Source organism: Squalius cephalus (assembly GCF_949319135.1).
Source record: "Squalius cephalus genome assembly, chromosome: 6".
Classification (NCBI taxonomy): Eukaryota; Metazoa; Chordata; class Actinopteri; order Cypriniformes; family Leuciscidae; genus Squalius; species Squalius cephalus.
The window spans coordinates 8,215,663-8,241,938 of NC_137127.1; the positions used below are offsets into that span (position 1 = coordinate 8,215,663).

General features: G+C 39.0%; 1 protein-coding gene across 31 annotated transcripts in view; it reads right to left on the reverse strand.

Moving 5' to 3' along the window:
• The window catches only part of mef2aa (myocyte enhancer factor 2aa), an 87,551-nt gene that overhangs the window by 12,410 nt on the left and 48,865 nt on the right, over positions 1 to 26,276 (reverse strand). For 12 of the 31 annotated variants that reach the window (XM_079873502.1, XM_079873509.1, XM_079873499.1 and 9 more), the window contains 2 exons: positions 11,759 to 11,893; positions 9,922 to 10,147 (listed from right to left, as the gene is read on the reverse strand). In XM_079873502.1, coding sequence (XP_079729628.1) covers positions 9,922 to 10,147; positions 11,759 to 11,893 — 361 coding nt within the window. Of the gene's footprint in view, positions 1 to 9,921; positions 10,148 to 11,758; positions 11,894 to 11,958; positions 12,091 to 26,276 lie in introns of all 31 variants that reach the window. The other 19 variants (XM_079873516.1, XM_079873520.1, XM_079873512.1 and 16 more) reach the window with 2 other exon arrangements.

The following is a 26,276-nucleotide window of genomic DNA, read 5'->3' on the forward strand; positions in this document are numbered from 1 at the left end:
TTATGTGTGTTCACTAACTTATAAAACTCAATGAATATCACCCATCTAACTTGGAATAGCAAACAAAAGCAAACTTTTTGCAGGTTGTAATTAAAAGCTTAAGCACTGCATCAGCTGTTTCATCAATTGTCTGGGACAAATGAATACCTTTCATGAAACTTGGCAAGTATAACATTAACATTTATTCATTTTGCAGATGCTCTTATCCAAAGTGACAAAGAAAATTAGGAATAATTCAACACAAGTGGAAGCAGCAATACATACTGCATACATAAGGACAAACAGAAATATAATAACACATTTAAATCACTTACAGATATCTTGTTTGTGTATATATATATATATATATATATATATATATATATAGCGTTTCATATAATTATATATAAATATATATAAAATGAAATGCATAAATATAATCTGCATTATGTAATACTTTGATGACTTTGAAGGCTACTATTCTAAATGAGGAAAACAGTACTTAATAAAGAATGCGTCTTCATTTTTTTGATGGTACTGTGAATGTTTATTCAATTGACAGGAAATATACGATGAATGTGAGCACTGGAATGTGTGAACCTGCAGTGAGAGGGAGGAAAATATCTTGTAATTACTGTAAAAAAAAATAAAAAAAAACACAGCGCCAGTGCATTACTCTGATAATGATCAAAAGGAGGATGATATCATTACGTTGAAATGCTCCCAATTTCTGTAAAAGGCGCCTGTTCTCAAAAAGGCGGAATGTGTAACTGAGGCCCTACTGAGACATAAGCTGCTCTCATTCTGAGTTGTAAGCAGTGTCCCCACCCCTCTTGCACTTGAAACACCATGTCTATGTAAGTCCCGCATTGAATCCTCTCATACCCAACAGAGTGAACCCAGTGTCACAATTCCTAAATGAACACATAATACAGAAGAGTAATGCCTTGTTACATTGCTGTCTTGAACAATGCTGCTTACCCTCATAAAATAAGTCTCTCGCTCAGCTCTGAGTAATGCATGATCCTTTGGGAGCATGGTTACATAATGACCCGCTTTTACAAAACAAATAATTTGTTTCTTTTCAGAGCAAGGATGTTTTGATAAAAAGCACCAGAAAAGTCCTAACCATTTATAAGTCATCATTACCTTGAGCAACATGGTGTCTTTAAAGGGGCAAAGTATGCATGAATGAGAAAAGACTAATGGATTTCAGAATCAAAGCTTCGCCTCCCTAATAGATTAAGAGGAACAGAGTCCAAATTCTAATTATAGTCTTAATTAATGAGGCTGAACAGTACCTCTTTAACGGGCGCAGCCATATTGTTTTGGCTCCAGAAATCATGCACAGGAACAATGTGAGCTGGGAAAAGAGTTCCAACTGCTGGTGCCAAAAAATCCAATTCATATTTTACTTGGAGAACCCTTTTGTACAAAAAATAAATATAATTTGTTATGCCTCCATGAGGAATCTGAGAAAAAAAAGAAAGAAAAAAAGGCCGGTAGCACTGGAGCGGGATGGCGCCGTGGACCTCAAGATATAGTAAAGTAACTGGCACATAAACGCTCTTTCGAGGAACCAGCCTATAATTCCTCAGCATTAATGAAGAAAGCTGTGCAGCTTCTAAGCACATTGCATAACAGAGATACAACTCCAAACAAACAGAGACGGTCCCGAACGGCCCAAAAGCACATCTGTGTACGCTGCGTTGTACTCAAAACTGAAATCGAGATCGCCTCAAAGATCGGCTCATCAGATTGCTAATTGGTGCTCATCAAAACACGTATCATGTATTTCTGGAAACATTACGTTTGCATCAATTCCTATTTGTGCATGATCAAGCATTGTGAACTTTGGCATAATCTGAAAAGCTGAGAGTTTGCGCTTGTCAGCTTGAACAAGGTGTCTTTAACACTTCAACTAGTAGTGCCAAATTGTTTGCAATAATCTAATTGAATGTGTGGGATCTGATCTTCTAATGTATCAGCCACACTTCTGCGATCCCATGATGAAAGCACATCTAACTTTACAAGACTTCATATCGTTTCACTTTTAATTAAATTAAGATAGTTGCTAAACCAGCAACTTTGCTTCTTGAAAACACTGAATATAAGTCAATTCAACTATTTTATATTTAACACTATACTATTATTAGAAAACACAAGGTTCTAACATGTTCGGTACTCCCAGTTATCCAATTCTGAAGCACAAACACTTTGACAGACCTAAGAAGCGGTGCTGTTAAGATGGAGATGATCGAAGGATATCTCGGATCAAAGGAGACTGAGCACAAAGCATCAAGGACTTGTTAACCTTCTGGAGTTGAGGGCTCTTCAGCCATAAGTGATTTGTGCTGGGCTGTATCCCTTCTTTCTTTACTTACACACAAATAAACAGGTGGACAAGGACAAGACAGGTGCTGAAGTATGTTGGGACAATTGACAAAAAATGTAACTAAATCTTGAGGGTACTGTCTGCAGGACTGATAATGCCAAGCAAGAGCCGTCAGTTGCTTCATTCAGGCTTAAAATGTACTACTAAACTTGTGAGCTTCACATTCAGATTTCAGTTATCCAACTGTACAGCAAATAAATAGAATTGATTATTCATTTATAATGATACGTACAATCATTTAAAAATATATAATAATATAAAAAGATATTAAATAAAACTAAACAATATAAATATATACAGATGTATACAATTATATGTAATTAAATTACATAATAAAATAAAATAAACAATAAAATTATGTTATACTTTGTATAATGACTGCTAAAGACCGGGTCTGGTTCAATTAGAAAAATCCACCATGTGGGAAGAGATATTTTTCTCTTGCATCAACAGAAAAACAGTGCCAATGATTTGTTAGTCAACAACGAGATCTGGGTAATTTGACAGAAACTAGGCCTTCTGTTCCCCGCACAAGTCAACAACAAAATAAAATCTGAAACGAAGATGATCCGAAACCAAATATTCAGCTGGAAGCGTGCAGAGCTTCCATATCAGAGAACTCTGAGAGGAAACTAAGCCATTTAGTTTCACAGTGCTGATGATTCATCCTGACCTCCAGCAACTGTACATAGTTAGGTAACACCGAATTGCTTCAAAAAAGAAAGAATCGTGCTACAACACGAGCCTGATATTTCACGAACAAAAAGATTCATTTGCACCCCAGCTGGGCATGTCAACATGATGAAAAGTTTTTTTTCTCCCTGAAGAGGAGAGCTGGTGTATGTGCTTGGATTATAGTTTAGATCCTCTTCACTATTCCTTTGGCTTAACTGGTGATCAGAGCATTCCGCTGAACTCATTCAGGCAATATGCGGTCGCTCTACACAGGGGAAAGAGCAGAGGAAGTGTGCTGTGAGCTGCATTCCTGCAGGCTCTGCTCTGAGATGTCCCTGCTATGTATGCAAGGAATGCAAGGAATATGCAAGGAATGGCCATCTGACAGGAGCACTAAAGTGATTCCTCTCCAAGGCAGCCACGCTGGTCGAAGCTGTTTGGAACAAACAACAGCTGCGCTATGCGATCAGAGAGCCAAATGCTGCGCTATGTGACCACAGAGCCAAAGGCCTGAGACCTCTGGGCACACACTACTTGCCACACCCCATAATGCCCCTGTCAACTAAGCACTGTACGTCCAGGACTTTAAATACACCCCAGATACTCTAGGCTGGGCCGTGACTAAACCTAGAGCCCCAAATGATAGCCCTGGATGATTTAGAAGTGCACAGATAAAGAAAGTAATTTAACTGCAAATGCATTATTTATGGATAATTCATAAACTACACAATACAAAAGTACATTAATTAATAACAAGCCTAAACATTCATAATATTTCTCATAGCATTTCTCTCCCAAAGTCAAAACTTGTGGCGGAGTCTGGCATTAGCGATGACGGCAAAAACAACAGCATTCCCATGAGCGGCACAGGGAGCCATCCCTGCACACATTCACACACTCCATTTCTCTATCACTCATCTGCGACAGTTTCACGCCACTGCGCCCGCTCTCTCTGAGCTATACTTCGCTTCCCCATCTCACTTCTGCTGCTATCTGTGTACCTATGGGAAAAGTATCTTCACCCGCTCGGAGCAAAAATTGAGGTTATATTAGAAACGTACAGTACAGGTCAATAAAATAATTGTCAATTAAAATAATAAAATATTTCAAATGTAATATATATTTAAACTTATGGCCTTTGTCACCTCATAATAAAATAATACATATACAAAAATACAAAAGTATAATACATTGTTTTATTATATTTTATTTATATTTTATAACATCTGATAATACATTAATTTATTAATTACATTTTTGTTTACAAATGTTTTTATACATTTAAAATATATGATTTTCACAATTCTGTCAGAATTTATTATAATATGTTTCATTATTTCATAATATTTTTAATCAAATGTTTATGAATATAATTATTTCAAACAAAGTGTTTTTATTTCCATGTATTTTTTCTACCATACCTTTATGGCAACATTAATAACCATGTTAGAATTCCTTTAAAATATTGAATTCCGATTTAAATGGTGTAGGTATTTTTGCATTATGATATAGCACTAATAGGCTAAGCCCGGGTGTCATTTATATGGACCGACGTCCTTGTTTCAAATCTCTAAATATTGATTCTTAAAGAGATACTCTGCACCACTGTCGCAAAGGGACTATGCTACTGAGGACTGGCTCAGTAATGTCTGACAATTACTCAAAGACTGATGAGAGGCATCGGGTGCATAATAGCAATGAATTCTGCACCATGTAACTGAAAAAGTACTCTGAGGTATTCATTACCAAAAGGCTCCGAGTGCTATACTGTACATGATCTCATAAGAGACTCAAAAGCCAATATTTTCTCCCACTGTGTACATTCAATCAAAAGAGTCTCTGACACTTAGCAGTAGCACTCAGTAAGCGCATTTCTGTGCGTGAGTGTGTGTGTAGTTGGCAAAAAGATGGTTAAATACCACCTGTCTCTGCCTCTCACTGCCACAGAATGCTTATGACAGGTTGCCTGGTCATTGTGCACAACAGTCTTAGAGGGATGTCATGGTCCGAATGCTTGCCGGGTTCTGCTGGGTCAGGCATTTAGCAGGCTTACGCCAGCCGTATAAGGACTGTCACAGTACCAGGAAAACAGATGCACCTGTCAATAGGGGGAAGGAAACTCGAGGGGGCCGGGAGGGATGGAGGCAGGGGGTCGAGGACTTAAAGGAAATGCTGAGTTTATTTACCTGCCTGTCTGAATCAGCTGCTGGAACTGTTAACCGTTTCGTACACACAGACACAAAGACAAAAAGGAACTTCTTGCTGAGATGCATCTAAGCTGCACCTGCACTACATCTAATGTTTCCGGTTGACTTTTAAGGCCTCGATATACTCACGACTAAATTCCTTTTTGTTCTTCGATTGGGGTAAAAATAATTACCTGAGCAGAGGTATAACCACAGGGAACATACCGAATCCGCCCACGCTGCTAGAAAGCGGCGTATTTCCTCGCAATAACAAAATAACAACGCATTCTCATCCTAGGGCGTCATATACTGACGCTTTTGACATTTCGTCTACATCCAACGCACATGGCACCCTTTAGCGTCAATATGACACGCACAGAGCTTTGTTCGGTTATGGGTAGGTTTAGGTCTGGGGTAGGGTTAGGGTTAGACCGCTAGGAGGCGCCTTCTGGCCCATATCTATCTGCGTCTCATATTGACGCTAAAGGGTGCCATGTGCGTTTGATGTAGACGAAATGTCAAAAGCGTCAGTATATGACGCCCTAGGATGAGAACGGGCTGCAAAATAAACACACAACAAAAAATGCCTGGTTAGAAAACAGCAGTTAAGAAAGCATCTGATCATAGCGACATGGATATGTATGTCAAGTCATGCTTGTTTATATAGCATTTTGTCCAATATATAAGTGTTTACCAGCGAGAGCGAACTTTTCCAGAAAGTTTGCTTTGGCAGGCTGTTTTGAACTCCCGATATGAGCTCCAAATGAACTTTGTTTTGGCCTGATTTTGTTTAAAATGACAACACACCAGTTAATTCTTTGATTTAGTTTGAAGTATATCAGTGCCTTAAGATTTCCAGCAAAAAAAACTAAACAAAAAAAAAACCCCAGCAAATTAGGGCAAGAGGAATCTTCAAGATCATGTGAGAGAGCATGAATCTCATGGCTTGTTGTTCCAGCAGTCATGCTCTTGTGCTCGGATGCTTTGTAATGTTGAAAAAGTAGCCCTGGTCTACAGCTGACATAGACAGAGCGGCCCACTAGAGAATGGAGGCAACCCTTGTATTTGTAACTGTCAGGAAAAAACAGTTGGACACATGACCTTGTGTGCGTCCTTGGTGACTTGACAGTGTGTGTACACACAAGCAGCAGGGCAGAGACTCTCGCAGCTGGCGCCATTTTACATCATCACATGACTGTTTACACCCGCTTTATCAAACGCCTGAACCCACAAGTCAGCACAGGTTTTCTGTGAATGATAATTGTTATATGCTAATATACATCTTTTCTTTTTTTCATGAGAAGCCATAGAAAAACCCCTTGATAATATCCTTCTGATGTCCTCATAAAGGGCAGAGTCACTTCAACATCCATCACTGGCTCATAACGGTTTGGCCTAGATTTCCAAATATCAAGAGAGAGAAGGGGGTGGTGTGCTACTGTAACATGCCAGTTATACTCTAAGCAGAGGAGAAGCGACTGAGGGTGAACCGCTTATCTGATCACAGGGGTAAAGATGGTGCTACTCCGTTAGGACCAAGAAAGAGGGCAACGTACTTCCTGAAAAAAAGACACCCTCTCTTACAAATCAACCATATCAATCATAAAAACAGAAGCCGGATTCAGAAACCCCTGCAAAGCGAAACATCTATTGACACAGGAGCTGGTGCAGTCACCCCAGAGGACTAACCCGCAGGGCTGGAGCCGACACCGCTTGGCACTGGGAGCTCTGTGAGGGTACGCAGCATGTTACCTAATGAGATGCACAAAATGAGATGATTAACCATCTGCATCTTTTATCTCCAAGTGTGTGGGTACATGTGTGTGACAGGCCAAGCTCTGCTCCCTTTAGTGTGTCAAACACATTTCAATGTTGCAGAATTTTAAGGAGTGAAACTGCCTGCTAAGGCAAGAATAACTATTGCTCATCTCATACTTTGGGATTTGAACAAACCCTTAATTCTAACTATAAAGTTTGGTGTGTATTATACACTGTTTGTGCTACAGACATGAATGTTCCCTCAAAGTGTGGAAAATTGTATTACTTATCTAAGTGAACTGACATCTTTCGCCTGGCAGGAAATAAAATGTACTAGTTATTCTTTAGCACCGAACATTTTCTGAACTGTATACATAAGTTAAATTACAAACAATACTGTTCAAAAGTTTGGGGTCAGTAAGATTTTTTAAGAAATTAATAACCTTATTTAGGAAGGATGCATTCAATTGATCAAAGGTGACAGTAAAGATTTTTATATTGCTACAAAAAAAAATGTTCTATTCATCGAAGAATCCTGAAAAAAATGTATCAGTAGAACAACCATTTTTAACATTAATAATAATAAGAAATGTTTCTTGAGCACCAAATCTGCATATTATAATGATTTCTAAAGGATCATGTAAAATATTGGCTGTTGAAAATTTAGCTTTGCCATCACAAAAATGTATTGCTTTTTAAAATTGAATAAAATAGAAATCAGTTATTTTAAACTGTAATATTACTTCACAATATTGCTGATTTATTGTATTTTTGCTGAAATAAATGCAGCCTTGGTGAGCATATGAGACATTAAAAAAATTATGCCGACCCCAAACGAAGTGTGTATCTAACTCCCTTTGATAGATGATGATTAATTGAGAGCGTTTTCTGTTTTCGAACAGATTATAAACTTGCACTTCTCTGCATCAAGCATTATATAGAAAGTGAGAGACTAACATAAAATCTCATTTTGGATACAACTGCATTGACCCAGTGAATCCAGACATTTTCAGTTTCAATTTCACATGAAAGGTAATGCAAAGGCAAGCATTCACAGAAACTATAATCAAAGTATAAAAATGTAAACAAAAACAAATCTGAATCACAGAATCTCCCCTAAGTCAACTACACAAGATAATCTCAATCAAACCTTGCCATCATGATTTCAAACAGCATTTGCACTGTCGAGGACAACCTCCAGAGAGCATGTGCTGGCCTGTGGAGGGCGAGTGTTGTTTGGGTATTGTTGAGGTCAGTAATGGCTGTTGTTGGAACATCAAACATTATTTAGCAGCGATGCAACGCAGCGGTGTGTTTTTGCACTCTACTATGATCAAGCCTCCCTCCTACATAGCAACAGAGATAAAAGGATGACTAATGTGTCCAGTGCAGAAAAACATGCATTTAACACTTGTGTTACAGCTTGAAGACGTATAAGGCGCACAAGGGCCAAATGCAAAACAGCTATTTATGGATTTTCAGGTTGCAAGGTTCCTTATAAAGGTTCAGTGTAAATCTAAAAAGCTTTCCGCTGCATTTTCATCTATTGTCACAGCAAAAATGTTTACGAAACACATCACAAGTGTATTCACTATCTGTACATCTGTCTGTCTTTCATTTTTCACACTTGGGTTGGTGTGGCCCAGTCACAAAGCCCACTGCTGTCAGGCCAGCTTAAAGATCAGATGGTATTAAAGCCTGCAGTCGTCATGGAGACCACTTCCAGGAGACTACTAATTGATCTCACTTCCGTTCCACCCATGCTAGTGCTGAGAAGTTGTGAAACACAAAGCATAACAAGAAATATACAGATGTCTGTGCACAGGGTCCGAAATTAACGTTTTGGCTCACCTGCCACGGGGACTGGTAGATGAAAAAATCCACCAGCCAAGCATATTTTTTACCGGGCAAAATAATAAACAGCCTTTTTGTGTCACATATACATTAATTTCAGTACATTTAATTGAGATAATAAGGTATTATGTTGAATACAAGCACAAAAAATCGTCCAGAGCAAAATTTGAAATGTATAATAAAAAAAAATCTATATATTGAGCAAAATGTAATCAACTTTATTTGTAAAGCACTTGACCAAAAGTGCTGTACAGAGTGCAAAAATGCCAAACAGTAGGCAGACATCCCAACCTGCAAAAAGTCATTTCAGGGAGGTATCCCGAAGTCCAATTCAAGCCTGTCATTATGTTTTACTCTTAGAAGACAGGGGGTAAACTTTCGTGTAATTTTTTGGGGGCACTCTCCCTCTGCCATGGCTCTCCTGTTTCTAGATACACTGAACTGATGATTAATTAGGCTCAGGAGAAGAGATAAAAGCCCGCCCACACTGACAATTGATTGGTTGACTTACCGAAACAGGCCAATCAGGATGTTCTCTGTCCTACATGCGCTTCATGAAGCACACACGGCACGCACACTAGCACACACGCAAGGTCTCTCTCTCCCTCTCTGCCACGCGCTACACGGTTTGCATGCGCACTCTTGCTCGCTCGCTCTAGATTTAACTAATTTGCGGGCATCATAACATTACAAAATGCAATTGTAATAAACATTTTATTACATTACTATTTTGGTATGATGAACATTCACCCGCCAGTGTGGCGGATAGCCTTTTGAGATTTACTCGCCAAACGGAAAATCTACCCGCATTTGGCGCTTGGCGGGTGTTAATTTCGGATCCTGTCTGTCCATAAAAGCTGGGAAACAACATTACTTCTCCATTATTACAGATCTCTCAATGTGAGACAGAAAAAAAAACATCTACTGGATATTGAATTTTAAAAGCAAAGCAATAAGACAGAAAACACATCTCTTGATATATACGCCATTACAATAGCAGAATCCCATGACGGAGCTGTGCATGCCCCACTTTTGCTGGTAGAAATGAAAGAATGTTGAGGGAATTGCACTAACCTGCGTTGCCTGTGCTGGGGGGCCTCTGTGGGGGCCCGCCAGACACTACGTTTCTGTGCAGAGAACCCTGAGGAGGAGACAGCATGGCACCGTCACTCAGAGAGGCAGTGGCGACCGACAGGCTCTGGCTGCTCAGAGAGGCCCCGGGGTTGTAGGACATGGCATTGGGGTTCGTCACTGGCACAGCCACATGCATGGAGAAGTTCTGCGGGGGCAAGGCCGTCGGCTGGAAGAGACACACACACATGGCTTTATGTGAGAGGCATTAGAGACTGATATTTAATCTATGTATCCCAGTATCAAAATTGACATTCAGACAGATAACTGCAGAGTCATATCTCAACAAGAAACGATATAATCATTTAGCCTGGATATTCAGGTAGAATGGCCCATAATGGTGCACTGCACATATCTTCAGGCCTCTACCAGAAGTGAAAGATGACCCCTGAGCTTTGGTGCTTTTATCATACAATGGAGGAAAACAGGAGATAGATTGCTGGGTGGAAAAATGTAATCTCAGGAGGGAATATCTACGGATCACCTTGGGCTGTCCAAAAAGGCCGGCATAAAGTGAGAAATACTCCTGGAAAACAATTCTACTATTGGGAGTCATTTTCACTGTGCTCGGAACACCAATTTTTTTTACCCAGGCTCAATACATAAAACAACATCATGAGATAAGATATATTACAAAGGCATGCAAATTTGGGAAATTTCTTGAAATAGCTCTCCAGTCAAGTATGGCTATAGCCAGCACTGCACTTGGCCGTTTTCACAAAACAAAACAACTAAAACACACACAAAAACAAACAAGAAGGAAATCATACGACAGCAACAGTGGCATCTTCATCAAAGGAACAGGCAGTGCATTGCTGACTATCCATAGAGTTATCCAGAGTGAGTGTGAGCAGGGACAGTGTGAGGCCACTCAATTCACTTAATAGTGCAGCGAGCCAGTTAGTGAGTATATTAGTATGTTAATAACTCGAGCTTTGTTAATGTCCATTCGGTGCAGTGAAAATAATCGTCTGACACCATCTATCAGGTGCAGAATGTTATGGTCATCACCTAATAAGATCACGATTATTACTAGCTTGAACTTGAAAAAGGTTCAGTTATTTGATTGTGCTTGGATTCTGGGTTCTGGAAGGACTAAAGAAATTGTCCTGGGAGATGAACAAACAAACCCAGGTTTTGCCACCCACCAGAAAAGTGAGACAAAAAGAAATCAGTTCTAATGAGTGGAGGAGAAATGGTGAGATAGTCGCTCCATCTTTATACGATGGCAAATCTTCTCCATCACACGACCTGAACAGAGCACAGCACTGAGAGAAAAGATTCAATTTCCAGATCTGTTGGGGAGAGTGCTGAGATGAACACATCAATTACCTGGACATCGAGGCATTCTCTCCAAAAATAAATACCACAAATACATCACACTTGTACTGTTTGTTTGTTTTTGCAGTATTTCAGGTCACTAATCAAATAAGAACATTTGTGGGGGGTTTTATTCAACTTTTCACTTGTATAGTATTTATATAGTGTATCTTATTTTAGAAATGTATCAACAAAAAAAGGGGGGGGGGGGGGGGGATTTAATAACTCCAAACAATGTGATCTTATTAGGGTCAGAGAAAAGGGCTGCAAAATGAAAGAGAAAAAAAAGTGCACTTCCAATGGACAAAAAAGAAAAAGAAAAAAAAAGAGTATGCTTTAAAAAAAATTAAAAAGGTCCTTAGGTGCTGACAGTGGTTGCAGGGTGAGGCAATGAAAAAAGGGGGAGAGGGGGAGTATCCTTTCTGCCACAAAGCCAAGCAAAAACATTGCATTTACTTACGATTTTATGATTTCGCATCATATTATCAAACTCTTCATTAATTTTTTTATATTTTTCTTCTGTGTGAGGGGTGAGGACATATGAGGCGTCAGGATCCGGGCTATCACAGCCTCTGTGTTCTTTCTTGTTAAGCGCCTGTAGTAAACATCAACATAAAAAGAGGGATCAACACAAAAAGGCAGGGAGGAAGCAGTACTTACACCACAGCGCTTGTACATTAAATCACTCTCTTCGTTTAGTTTGCCGAAACGATCGTCCATGAGGGGACTGTGACCGAAACAGTCATCTGGATCAGGACTGGGACAGTCATTATGGCCTTTGTTTCTTAATTTCTGAAAATGAAATTGGAAAATTCACACATACATAGACATATGTCAACCCAAACAGCTGTTATCGTTGGGTTCATTTAAACAATGTAAAAGCAATTGACTGGTTAGTAATTATGATAATTAACTACTTAAATAATCTAAGGCAGAACATTTTGATAAAGTGCATTCACAGAATTTAATAAAGAAATACAGTTATTGAACTCTGCTACAATTGCATGCTGCTTAGAGAACACAGAGGAGCTGCGATCAGGATGTTGAAATTGCACTGGTAACAGTTCAATGGATAATTCGGCAAATACATTAAGAGGTAATACGCTGATGGTTGCACCATGCCTATTGCATTAGCCCCTGGGGAGGAAATTGAATTGTCACTCCTTATCCTTTCCCTTAAAAACATTAGGCTGGGAAAAAACCAAATCGTCTTTTCTCTCTCTGCGTTTCTCTCCCTCTCTCCTCTTTGCTCTCTTCCTTAGGAACATACATTTCCCTCAGCATGTGTGTGTTGCGATGCATATTTCATTATCTTTCAGTTATCATAAGCCACCCAGCTGGAAGACACACACACATAAGAGGATCCCACAGTGCAGCGCTTTAGAAGCTCTCTCACTGTAATTCAGCACACCTGTCACTCACAGAAGCCTATCAAAGTGAATGCAATGTACAAATTGAATGGATTATCATATCCGGTCACTAGCATTTACGTGTAGAGAGGACTGATTATTTTAAGAGGAAAGTGCAAGGGGCACAGCACCTGATGAAATATTAGCCATTTCTACCCTGAAGGAGCAGAAGTATTTCTTTTGTCAGAGGGGAGTCCATTGGTAACATGTTACTTAAGGCCAGTATAAAGAATTTTATTATCTATTTATAGCTGGTCCTTAAAATAGTGTAATGCATTAAAATGCCTCATCATAATACATAATTTAACATACCATCATGCATTATTGCCTTTAAAGGAAAAAGTGTTCAAAGGTAAAAATTTTATTGTATTGTAGCCTGTTATAAGTATGTACAAAAAAATAATGATAATGATCATTTATAAAATACATCACACAATTTCATGCACCATTCTGAATTATAATTGATTTGGAAAATATTCATTTAATATTACATAACTTATCGGTGTAAATAAAACATATATAATTAAATGTAGATTCATAATTTTATGAAACAATTTATGCAAAGAGAAGATAATGCATTTGCAATTACAGTATATGGCATTACGAATACCTTCATAAAGCAAAATACACTGAATATTGTGTTTAAGTAAACTGTTAACCTTTTATTTTTCAAACTCTCCATTACCAATCAGACCGGTTGCATCAACAAGATGACAGCGAAGGTTGCCAAAAAGGGAAATCTTCATTTTATGCCCTGATGTGTTTCTTACTAGATAGATCTCCTGTAATAAGACTACCTCTGGGTGGTTTGGCAGCAGAGGTCACATGTTCTTTCAGATGAAAAAGTCGTGTTTTGAAGGAAGTGAAGCCCCTACACTAACAAGCCCCTTAGTCGTTGTCTCCATCACGATGTGTGTGAGAGTGTAGGTACGTGTGTGGGTGTGTGTGAGAGTGCCTTTAGAGTGCAGCTGCTGTCCTCTGGTATTTCTGTGACTGTAGAGTGAGATCTTTGTTGATCCTTATCTACTTTATCTAACAACATGTGCAACCGAGCTCAGCACTGTGAAGTCAAACACCACAACGCATTCGTACAGATGCACAGGAACAATCTATACATGTGCACAATGCGCACTGCTCTGCAATGTCTAAGCAAAAAAAAAAAATGCAAGTGGTATACAACTTACAGCTACAGATATATGGCTTTACTGGGACCATCTGTAACCATAAAGCCTGTTAGTGTGGTGCCGAAGGTGGCTCTCGCTCTCTCTTCCCGGGTCATTTCCTGTTTACAGGGCCCTATGTGGATCTCTGAAACACTGTGTTTACCAGTGAAACTATGCACTTTCTCCCCCAGAGTGCCACAGATTCCATCAGGACCTGCAAATTATTGTCCCAACCTGCTCATTATGTGGCAAGCGCTGTGGCTGGAGCTGGGCAGCGAGGTCTGTGTGAGCAGGGCAGGGCCGCTGACTTCCACAGTAACCCTAGGGACACACCCGTCCGCTGGGGCCTGAGTCTGCAGGGAGGGGCCCCTGTGGAAATCTTGGCCGCCAGGCCAGCCTCCTCATGGGCACACAATGCTGATGAGCAAAACAACATTTCCAAACAAAGGAATGTGATGGAACTACATTATAGAGTAGACCTTAATCAGAGTAGATGCCATATTAAATTGTACATGGATGAAAGCACCTCTGATGTGTGTTTAAACACGTTATTAACAACTAGTTGTTCCATAAACACTGCATATCATTAAACGTAGTTGTCACTACATTAATTTTTCGGGAGTTAATTCAGTTGTAGAATGCAGCTGTCACTCCCATGAACTGAACTCTGTGTACAGAATACGATTAAGCAGTAAAAGGTGAACTGACAACCTATTTCGCTGCAGTGTGTACTTGAGTCACAATCATGAACAGTTTGACAAAAGGAAGCAACTTAATCGCACTAATATGCCCTTTGTCTTGCAAAAGAGCTAACATTTGCACCATGCACCATGCCGTGCTTTAAAGTCTGAAGGACCGGGATGGCACGCTGGTAAGTCCTTCTTAAATTGCTTGGCATGTTTTGGGTGTCCCACAGACACTGCCCGCAGCTCTAGTAAATGGATCACTAAATCAGCAGATGTCCAAACAGGTGTCCCTCTCCCCCAACACCTGTCAGACCCTTCACCTTACGATCCAGCCAATCAGCAGCCTCTGCACGTCAGCATGGCCATAGAAGGGCACATCATGTCAGTGCTGCATTACAGCAGATAAAAGATGCTGCCAATGAGCGATACACGTGAATCCATTAAATACAAGCACAGATGGGGGCATGAGGTTGATCACGATGGCTAATTTGCATTCTTGATTACACCTTTAAGTGTATGGCTGACATGATCTCTCATCAACAGGCCAAAGTGACGACTGCATGCAGCATCCTTCCAACCTTCGCAAAAAAATTCTTTGTAAAGACAGCATCAGATGAGATGATGGCTGTGTTTGAAAATCTAGTGAGATGCCTCTAGACAGCATTTTTCTGGGTATTAAAGATGCGCTTTGAGCATCTGAACAAACATTTGCTAAATTTAATGTTATAATATTGTCTAATACAGTAAATTTTGCCAGGGGGAAAGGACTCATATTGTTATTAGAGTTTAGAGATGGCTGGCTTATTCGGTGTACGTGTGTGTGAGACTGGATTGTGAGTGTGTGAAAGAGGGAGAGTGGGCAGTGCTGGCGTAAGCAGTTCTGGAGAGGGAGCTGAAAACTTATATTGTGTAATCTGTTCAACATGTCCCGCATGGCTCTGAGTCAGTGGGACAGCTGCCAATATTAGTACCATTATTATTATTTTTTAATAGAACGCTAGCTAGACCTGTATTGATAAACTTTGGCAATCAGCACAAAAAAAATGAGAGACTGGCATAAAGCCAGTACGGCATAACTATGTAGTGAGGGATTTCAGTGTTTGTGTGTATGTGTTTGAGATAAAAGGAGAACTGAATAACGAAAGAGAGGGATAGATAGACATACTTAGAAACCAAACAGTTTAAAAAGCCGTCTTCTGTAACACACAACTTCCCTCTCTCAGACACTCTCTTGATGAGCCACTGGAAAGATTACTGGAAAGAGAAATGCTGTGAAACACTTACAACATCTTGAATAAGAAAGCAGAATTAGAATCAAGTTTAACAAAAAAAGACATGATTTGCAAGAAATGTCAAACAGGAGAAGGCGTGTACCGCTAGGGATGCTCCAATATTAAAATTCATAAAGCCATAAAGGTTATGTCAACAAATTTTTACTCTTTAAAGCACATGCACTCTTCAAGAGATAGTGCTCTTGAAGGGTTATATACCGAAGCATACAAGTTAGCATGAGATGATTGCAAAGTAATCTGAATCTAAAATAAGAGGAAGCTACACTTCTAACAAGAAAATATCCGATATATCGAGAAAAAAAAGCTAAATACGGAAAAAACTAATTTTAGTTGATAATCAACACACACACACACATAATGCTTTTTATACTCTACAAACTATATATTCTATCCTGTAACCCTACCCCTAAACACAACCTCAAAGAACACTTTCTTACAGCAATAATACATTTTAATACATTTTAATGTATTTATTGCAAATCAATTTATTTTGAAGTTTAAATATATTGTCTAAAATCACAAAGAATTTTAAAGTATACCTCGAAAAAAACATTTCACTCATACCCCCGTTCTGTCAAATGTCTTTTGTATTTGACTTACGTGCTGCAAATGGATAAAAGGAAGATTAAAATATAGACGAAAATTGTAGGCCTGGCATTCAAAATAAAGCAGAACCGCAAGAAAAACTGAAGAAAGAATGGAGGATGATGATAGAGTGCGAGCTGTGTAATGGGTGGAGTGAGGGTGGAGAGCTTATCCTCCATTTCTGATTAAATCATACAGTACGGTGACGCAGCTGTGTGTGTGTGTGTGTGTGGAGAAGAGACTGGAACAGAGGTCACGTTAGACTTTCTCATTGTCCGTCATTTTGACGGACAGGGTCATAAAAATACCGTCATTATCACCCATCGTTTCATTTTTCATAATAATAAACTTTTAATAGCTTTTGTTTTCATACACATTTTCATTTTGAACTTACAGCACGAGCATATAGGCTTCATTAGGTGTTTGTTTATTTACGAAGAGAACGGATGAACACGTGATTTTTCATGTTCAACACCACACAAATCAGATGAATGTTAGTTGTTTTTTTCCTCCAGCAGTGACAGCGGAGGCCATTACACAAATTTTTGTGCCTGAACAGGCAAACATGAACAGCCCAATATATTACCAAATAAAATTCGGTTTGCGTCTTTGAGACGACTTCTCGTGGCAATTTTAATTTTGTTTTGGAGGCTGAACCCACGCTCTGCTGCCACACTGGTGCGCATTCACCACCAACTGGACAGGGGTGGGAATTACAGTTACAAGTTCCAACATACATCACCCTCAGTGTAAACTGTCAAAATGACGGGCAGCCGTCAGATTATTCTGTCACTGCTAAAAAAATTCAGTCAATGGAGGAAAATATTCGGTTTAACACGACCTCTGCAGTAGAGTGAATAAAAGAAAGATGTGGAAAGTATTTTGTATAATCTTAGCTTAGATAAAGCATATCTGCTGTAATGTTTGCATGCTCAATCATATATTGTTGCATTCAAAATGGAGGCATGGTTTCTCTCTGGGTGACTGGTGTACTGTAATCTGTCCTAACCTCATTTCTAGCAGGCATCTCCATATCTTTGGCCCTACAGAGTCGTCCCTGTAGCAACACTGAGCAGCATGCTAATCCTTATGACATCACCACTGTGTCCAGTGCATTTTGTTTAGCATGATTATCCAAGTAGAGAGTGAGCACTACCCTTAAAACTTTGAGCAGAGAGGAAGTCAATAGGAAAATATGTTATCTGTTGAGGAATACTGTACAACATTTTTTTTTAAGTTGCAAATAAAACAAAGATTACTGGAGTATGTTTTACAAGAAAATACTATTTCAGTCTTTTCTACTTCAAAATTTCATACTAAATTCATGTGTGTAATACACTAGCAATTCCTGAGTAAAAATTGTTTCAAAGTAAATCCTACACCATTTTTCAATATAGTCAGCTATCATTACAAGGAACTTGCACTTCCACTTTCTTTGTCCCTCACATGCTCACTGATGCCTATTTAATCAGAACAACATGACATAAACTAATAATGGAAAAAACCGGCCCTTATAATAATGCATATGGTTAAGAAAATAGCTATACTAAGAAATGTCTCAGTGTGCTGCACTTCAGATCTCATTCTATGGGCTATCGAGTCAAAAACCAGGATGTGACCTCATGCGTGTCCTTCCTGCCTCTGTGCTATTGTCTGAGCGCTCCTCTCAGAGGAAGCTGGACAGCGGGGGCTCGTTTTCAGTAAGCGGTAATTATGATTTCTGCGCAGCTGTTTGGAAAAAAACAACATACTGTGAAATGCGCCTCCCCACCCGACAAAATCTACAGTCGTTTTCACGTAGGGTGCATCTTTTTCGCCACGTACCATAGTTAAATACTGCTGGTTGACCGCTGAGATTGCTGTTTTTATGTGAATACGCCATTTAATATTAGCTAGTAAGAGTGTGTTACACTTCCAGGAGCAATAGTTTCCCACAAAGACAAGCAGATGTTCGTAGACTGTAGGCTGGCGGGTTTGATCAAGCTATTAGCAGCCACAGTGAGGGAAGGAACGCTTTCACAATCAAGGGTATTTTGAGACGTGAGAGCAGATTGGGAATTGAAACCAAAATTGAGGTGAAGGCATATCAAAGTCATCGCTCAAGTTTCCTTGCAACGATGTTGCTCTCCAATCCCACTGGCCTAAATAAATGATCTCATCTATTTAACAGTCACATCTACAGTAAAACTATTACAGTTAATGACGAACAAAGGGAGGAAAGAGTTGAGAGATTTCGATGAGACAAATTAATCGTTTTCCTCATCCTTCCCCAATACCCATTTCCTCCCGAGCCCGATAGTCTTTCTCACTACCTGTCTTTCATTCCCACCCGTCTTGACCCACAGACTGGATCATTAGCCATCAGAGCCCTTGAAACAATAGCCCCCCCCCGAACCCCTCCGTCCCTGCTCTCCTCTAAAATATTCATAAGGACAATTAGGAGTTCCGATAAGGCAGAGAGGAGAAAGCAGAGAGGGTAGGTCGTGCCAGCAGGACGTCTGTTCTGTAACACTCTATACCCCTGCCACCGAGCAGGCCTCATCAATCTGTGAGAGCGTACCTCTCCTCACGTACCTCGCCTCCTGAAAACCACCGGCCTTGACCGCGGCCTTGATACTCACATTGTGTGGTATGTTAGGTCAAAAGATGGGGCACAGAGGTGACGAATGGGCTGGCAAACATATTTAACAAACAGCCCTATGGGCTTGTGGTGGACTGTTTCACACAGGCATTTATATATAAGGTGGTCGGTGGTTTTGCCATTTTTCAGGTCATCAACTGTTAACAAAATAATTGCCTGGACTCACAAAACACGGTGGTTTCAGGTTGACAAGTCACACGTGAAAACACTAAGTACGCTTTGTTTGATTAAAAAGACACTGGATACAGATGCTGTAAATACACCTACAAGTGCCTGTAATCTCGATAAGCCTTTAAGTGAAGCGCACATACTTATAATGATTGTTTGGGCTGATCTGCAGTACTGCAATGAAACTTTACTTTGAGTACACATTTGTCTTTCGTGGAAAGAAGAAGACAAGCCTCCTACACATGACTCAGATAGAGAAAAAAAATTTCCATGAAAAGGGAGGGCATTATGGGAGAGGTTATCACTTTACTCTTCAGTAAATCGGGTGTTCTGTGCTGTGTTGCTGTCCTTACACTAATTCAAGTGGAAAGGAAGAAACAGAGTAGGTGTGTATTTCTTCATTTTCCTTGCATCCCAAATCATTTCTTGTTTAGCAATTACAAATTAGCTTTGTAAAATTAGGAACACGAAACCTTAACACCTTTGAGACATTTGGGAATGTGTTATACAGCAAACTTTCTTTGAAGTCATATCCGTGGTGAGCCGCCAAGTTTTTACAATGAATCAAAGCATATGCAAAAACCAAACCATAAGCAGTGTCAACTGATTTAAAATCCTTCCTCAGGCGGTCCACATCACCACTAAGATCAATTCAACCCACTCCTGCAAAGAACAAACAATACATCGCTGAAAGAATTTTAATTGAAAGCATAACAATCGCTGCATGTGCCAGTTCTTGAATGCCGAATAATAATTTCACCAAACTGCCGGACTGCCTGCTTCCTCTACATTAGAAATCATGCTGGAGTAAGTAAACATGATCTTTCACATTCAACAGTGTTGAAATCATTACAGAGGCTATTTGGTCTTACGTCATCTGAGAATAATTCATGGCTGAAATTGGCAAACACGTGCCAGATCGCTGAGCTGGAAACCATGGAACAGTATCTGAGGTAGAGAGAGAAAGAGAGAGAGAAGGCCCCATTTTTGCTCTTATTGAATTACATTCAATCATGTTTGCCCGTGTCAGAGATGCTTTTCCCCCTCCCACTGGAGAGTAATCAATAGTCAAAGAGGACACTTCCATTAGCTTTTGCGCCTGCTATCTAGGGAATGGTTCTGATGGTAACCAGGAAAAAGAAGGGAGGGAGGAGAGAGGTTTGTTAAGTTCAAGTAGACTGGGCACTTCATTGTTTCCATTTTTGCTTCCATTACACTGCTATGTTCTGCATCTAAGCATTGAAAATGAATGAAAGCCTCTTAATTGAGACCATTGAGATATTCTAGCACCAATACCATGAAAAGCAAAGTTCTATTGATTCCAATACCGGCCCCGAAAAAATTGTCGTCATGTCCATTTCTCTCAAAACATACAGTAAGTTTGTAAAGTCTCAGAAATATTATGAGAACACAGGGATGTATCACTCAGAAATATTTTCTGTTTGTCTGTCAATATGATTTGTTTCCTAGAGGACCTAGAGAACCTATAGAGGAGAGGGCAGGCACGGATCTGTCATAGACACACCTATCAGGACTTAAACAGGACAGAGAGCACAAGGGTGAAGACAGCTGCCAGATGTGGCTGCTCTTGTACTCTTTTTCATTCAGCCATCTGACATGTGAAGTTAAACAAAACAAGCAAAAGCAGTCAATGGACACCTCAAAAATACCCAGTTATAAAGAAAAACAAAAACATTTTAAACTAAATTTACTCAAAACTAAAAAAATATATCTATTGGCAAGGCATGGCCAAATAATATATAGATCTATCGAAATAACAACCAATAAAAATATGAGAATCATTTATATTTTTCTTTATATGTATATATAATCTCATTGATGGTAAGAAGAACTAATAATTAAATAAATATTCATAACTAAATACATTCATGGCAAGAAAGAATCCAACAGTTTACGCAGGATTAACTATCCAAATTTTTTAAAGTTTTGTTGTAAGTTAATTTCGCTTGACTGGAAGGATGGCTTTATTGATTTCTGTTCATTACACTGAGCTATTAGCAGATTAAACTCAATAATTAGTTCAGTTGATAAACTGGCCTTTAAGAAATGGTAGGAGCTCTGATTCAAGGTTGAAATCATTGCGATCCTAGAACCAGGCTGAGTTTCTATGTAACTATTTCCATAATGTTTCCAAATCAATATGAGTTTTTCAAAGTCAATAATCTCAAAATGGCCAAATGTATCATTGGTCTCAACAATAGTTAACACTTTTCAGTCAGTTCAATAGTCACTATATGTAGGCAACTGGTTGTAGGCCAGTACAAGGAAAATATTGTGGGTACCAATTTGCCTAATGTTCCTTGGAAAGCCTAAACAACAGTTTCAGCTATGTGTTTTGTAGGAACTACTAGATTGTAACAAATGACTTCAGTGAGGGGGACAACTGCAGATAAATATCAGTTTCAGTAAATAAAAAAAGAATAGAAAAGAATAGAATAGAAAATATACCAGTTTATAAACATTTATCAAACATGAAGTACAGTTTTTACTGAACAGTATCGAGTAGACGAGAAACAGCGTATTTATCCAGTGAGCTGAGAGTGAAAATGATAGTTCAGAATTAGTCATTCATTTGCAGCGTGCTTCATCCCCCTCTTGTTTCCTCTGTGAATAAGCACCAGGGTTATTTGCTCAGAGTCAGCGCATCTACGTTCAAGCACTTGAGATTAGAGCCTGCCTCATTAGTCTCATTGGAGACTAATGTTTACCAAAGACCCACCTCGCTCTGGGCCTTTTGTTGCTTTGTCTTTTTTTTTTTAATTCAGCCTCTTGAAGAAGGCCTGGTTTTTAAATGAAAAATATCAGTTTTGCTAGAAAATGAGAAAATGAGAGAGAGAGAGAGAGAGAGAGAGAGAGAGAGAGAGAGAAAAAGAAGGGGTGGGGGTTAAAAAAAGTTCTTCTGACGTCAATGAGGCACGACACGTGCTAAAAACAAGAATCTCTTGGCAGTAACCAGGTAACAAGCATCATGCTCAAAGGAAGAAGGGACGTTCTCAAAGAGCACAGCGAGAGGGAACAAGACATTCGCTTCAGTGTTTCGAGTTCATCAATACGTACAGTTCACACATGAACCCTAGTCTTCTAAAATGTGCTCTCCTAACTGATGCATCATAGATAATATGGCCGTGTACAGTCCATTTTCCACTTATGTGGTTGCTTGTAAGCATAATGTTTGGCTTGATGTGGCGCGCAGTCTTAAATCCTTTAACGTTGTATGTCCTTTATATTCGCTTCCGGGAGAGATACTTTAAGTGAAAGAGGAATATTCTGCTGCCACTGATTCTTGCTGGTCTCTGTTGTGAGGTAAACACCAAACTGTGTTTCCACAGCAACCTGGTCACACTTTACATGGGAGACAGAGGGAAAAGAACAACAATTACCACGAATTCAGACCTTGAATCTAGAGAGCTGTCAGAGAGACAGGGTCTTATAGAGTGGCTATCAGAAGAATAAACCACATGTAGCTCTTTGTTTCAGAAGAGAGAGAAAATGGCATGTTCCAAAGAGGGGCTGTGCTCTTGTTCTAGAGTAGACTGAAAGCCCAGAGGAAAGGGAGTCCTTGTCCTATAAAAAAGGGCACTTTGAAAAGCTGCAGGAGGCTTGATTCAACACCATTATTGTTGCAGCTCTTAGTGTGGTATATAAAGACAGTGTTTTTTTAACCTGACATGTGCACTTCTCTCCAGTAAGAATAGGCCATTCATTTACAAAATGTGACTTTTTTCATGAGGCCATCAGTGTGGTTTATTTCCATGCATAATATTTCAAATGTTTATCTTTCAACCGGAGAACTGTTAGCTGCACAAACTGTAGAAAACTATGCATAAATAATAAGGTTATTAAAAATAAAATTTGTTTGCTTTGTAAGACCGTCTGGATCGGTCCAAAGGCGGCATCCGATAGAACGGGTGAAGGTCTCTGCGTGTTACTGTCTTTCCGCGTGGCAAAGTATTTAATTCCATTTAAGCTTTTATCTGACTCCATTTTATATCGACCTCGAATTTAGGTTAGATTGGTCAATTATATAATAGTTTAGCAGTACATTTGATTGTTCTATTTAACTCTTTACTTATATTTTAGCCATTCATATTTGGAAGCTATGTTGCTTAGAGGGTCCTCACGCCTTGTTTAACGTGGGTCTCACAATCACAAGCTAGCCAGCTTCGGTCACCAAACAGAGGTAATTTCTATATACCTGAGATTGGTCGCATTCACACTTATACAATCAAAGATACTTTGGTATAGCCCCCATGGAATTGCATACACTTGAATTTAACGTAACGTTTACTCCAGTAGAGGTATGGCCACTACTACAGATACAAGTCAACCAACTTCTCTTATAATAGCTTTGGATTGGCCATGCCATGGTTTCCCATGTACACTTATCTAAAGTAACACTAAATTAAAAGGTAAGACACACCCAGATTTAGGTTGGTCAAGCAGCACTTTTGCTACCCTAAACGGAAATTCACTTCTTGTCTTTGCAACCACGTACACTTGAATTAGTGCCAAATATTAGTCATCACTAATCTGACGCAAAACTTGCGGTTACATATGAATCCGTTTAATCTACTTGGGAAAACAATTTCAGAGTCAGTCTGAATAAAATCAAATGTAACAATTTATTATGTCAGGTAAATGTATCATGCCAATTTCAAAATCAGTTATGAATTTGAGTTACAAATCGCCACGAGCCTTCTTCAGCATCTCCCTAAATACTCAGACCAAGGCAGAAACCTCTTTTCAAATGTAAACATGAGTTCACATTGGGAATTTGCATTAATCACCGTCCCAGACCTACTGGGGAAAGAGGTTGATTTACATAGGGGGGGAGGGGGGGGTACACCCACAGCAGTTAACAAGATATCTCTAAACTCTACACACCTTATTACCTTTTTGGTTTACTTCTATGGGAATGAGACCTTTGTACCAGTCGCACTGAGATATTTCAAATGATACCAAACATGTATAATACTGTTTGATAATTGTTCATATTAAACCATATAGATTTTTGGGTGAATTCAGGTAGGGATGGGTGAAGAAAAAGATGTGTAAATTGGGAGGTGATCAACTCAAGTGTGATCGTGTCTCGAATGGGGATGGTAATATAGCAAGAGAGTTCAAATGTTAATTTCCTTTGTTGTTGTTTTTTGTTCCTTTGAGAGTAGCCCTCTCTTCCAGTTCTTCCAGCTTTTCCAGCCTTACACTAGGAACAAATTACTCTTTGTATGACACAATCCTTTAACAAAATGTTAAAATCCTCTGGTTAAATTCAAACTTTCAAATATCTCACACTCCCATTCAATAGCATCCAAAAGGATTTTTTTTTTTTTTTTTGCTCAGAAGTGTCTCTTTTAGAATTATAATGGAATTCTCAGTTATGTTTCAGTTAAGTATCACCTTCTCAGATGTTTCTCTTAAAAATCTTTGAGAAATAAAAAACCCCAGAAACAAACACAATACTATGTGACATATAGTAGGAGTGTAGAGATATAAAATGGATGTGGATAGATTAGCTAAGATTATGTGGTCTTAGAAGAATTTGTTCAGACATATTTGAGTTCACACTGAAATAACTAAATTCTGATTGCAGACGTTGCTATCTTGGAGAATCTAAGCATATTAAAATTTATATAAGAAAAAATCTGAGAGGCAGGAGACCACTGCAATATTATCAATTTATTCTGTGAGTCATTTCAGTGCTTTCTGGGTGAAACAACTGATATATTTAAGATCTTGTCTGTAATATTATCTTTATTCTGGTCCTAAATGTACATTTTAACATTCTGGTATGACTCCTCTTATTATAATTAGCAGAAATGACAACACTTTCCTTCAGAAACTACCAGAACTACACTGACTCAGAGAAGAGGAGTGTTTGTTTTTAGTCCGCAGATTGACAAAACACGTTATTTAAGGAAGCATTGGTGGAGGAGAACTGTTGCCACAGTTTGGTCATTGATTTACCCTAGTGATAAGAAAACAATTCTACTTGAACTATTTATTAGGTAAACCGCCTCTTTAAGATGAGGTCAAACGTTCCTTATAAAATCTTCATGTACAAGGTCGAATGCAGAAGGCATTTCTTGTCACAAACAGACTTGTGTCGTTTTGAAACAGTTACAAAAAAATATCTAACAACCCTAAAACGTACCTCCATGTGACTCATAAATAGTGGATCATTTTCTAATGTAAATCTATATGACATAACAATTGTGTCTACCTATGAATCAATAAAATCATTTTTGAAACTTTGAAACACACATTCAAATGTTGATAAAGAATGCAAAAAAAAAAAAAATGCATGAAGCTTAAAAAAGCAGTAGCACCTCACTGCAGTACATGAGATCCAGGGGGCGGAGTTGGATCCAGATCTAAGGGGTGGAGATTGGTAGGTTTAGGGGTGGGTTTAGGGATCAGGGGGTGGAGATGGGTAGGTTTAGGTATATGTAAGGTGGGAGGAGTTGGATCTGGATCCAACTCGTCCCCCTGGATTTTGTGTTCTGCAGTGAGGACCATCTCTAAAAAAGAGGCTCTGTTCTTTCCTTTGATATTTTGCATGTTCAGATATTCATACAACTACATATTCTGGGGGCCATAAAAGTTTTGTGAAAATGATTAAAAAGCAACTTTTTTTAAAACCGCTGGTGGTGAAAGAGTTAAAGATTAATTATTCAGGTTGCAAGTCTAAAGGATATGGAAAATAATTACTAAAGAGTATGGAAGGACTATTCAATTATCAGCAAGTTAAAAGTACATCAAATCATCCACAACCTAGAAAACACTCCCTAAATCTCTGCATGAACATGCCAAGGATCATTCTGAAGGATCTACAGCATACAACTGAGAATGTGTGAAAGCACAACTATAATTTGCACAAAAAAAAAAAGTGACCCAGTTGCAATGAGGGCAAATATTCTGTGGTCAGATGAGACCAAGATAGAGCATATTCACCAAAATTCACAATGATATGTGTGCTGTACGTTCACACCTCAAAAAATACCATCAGCGAA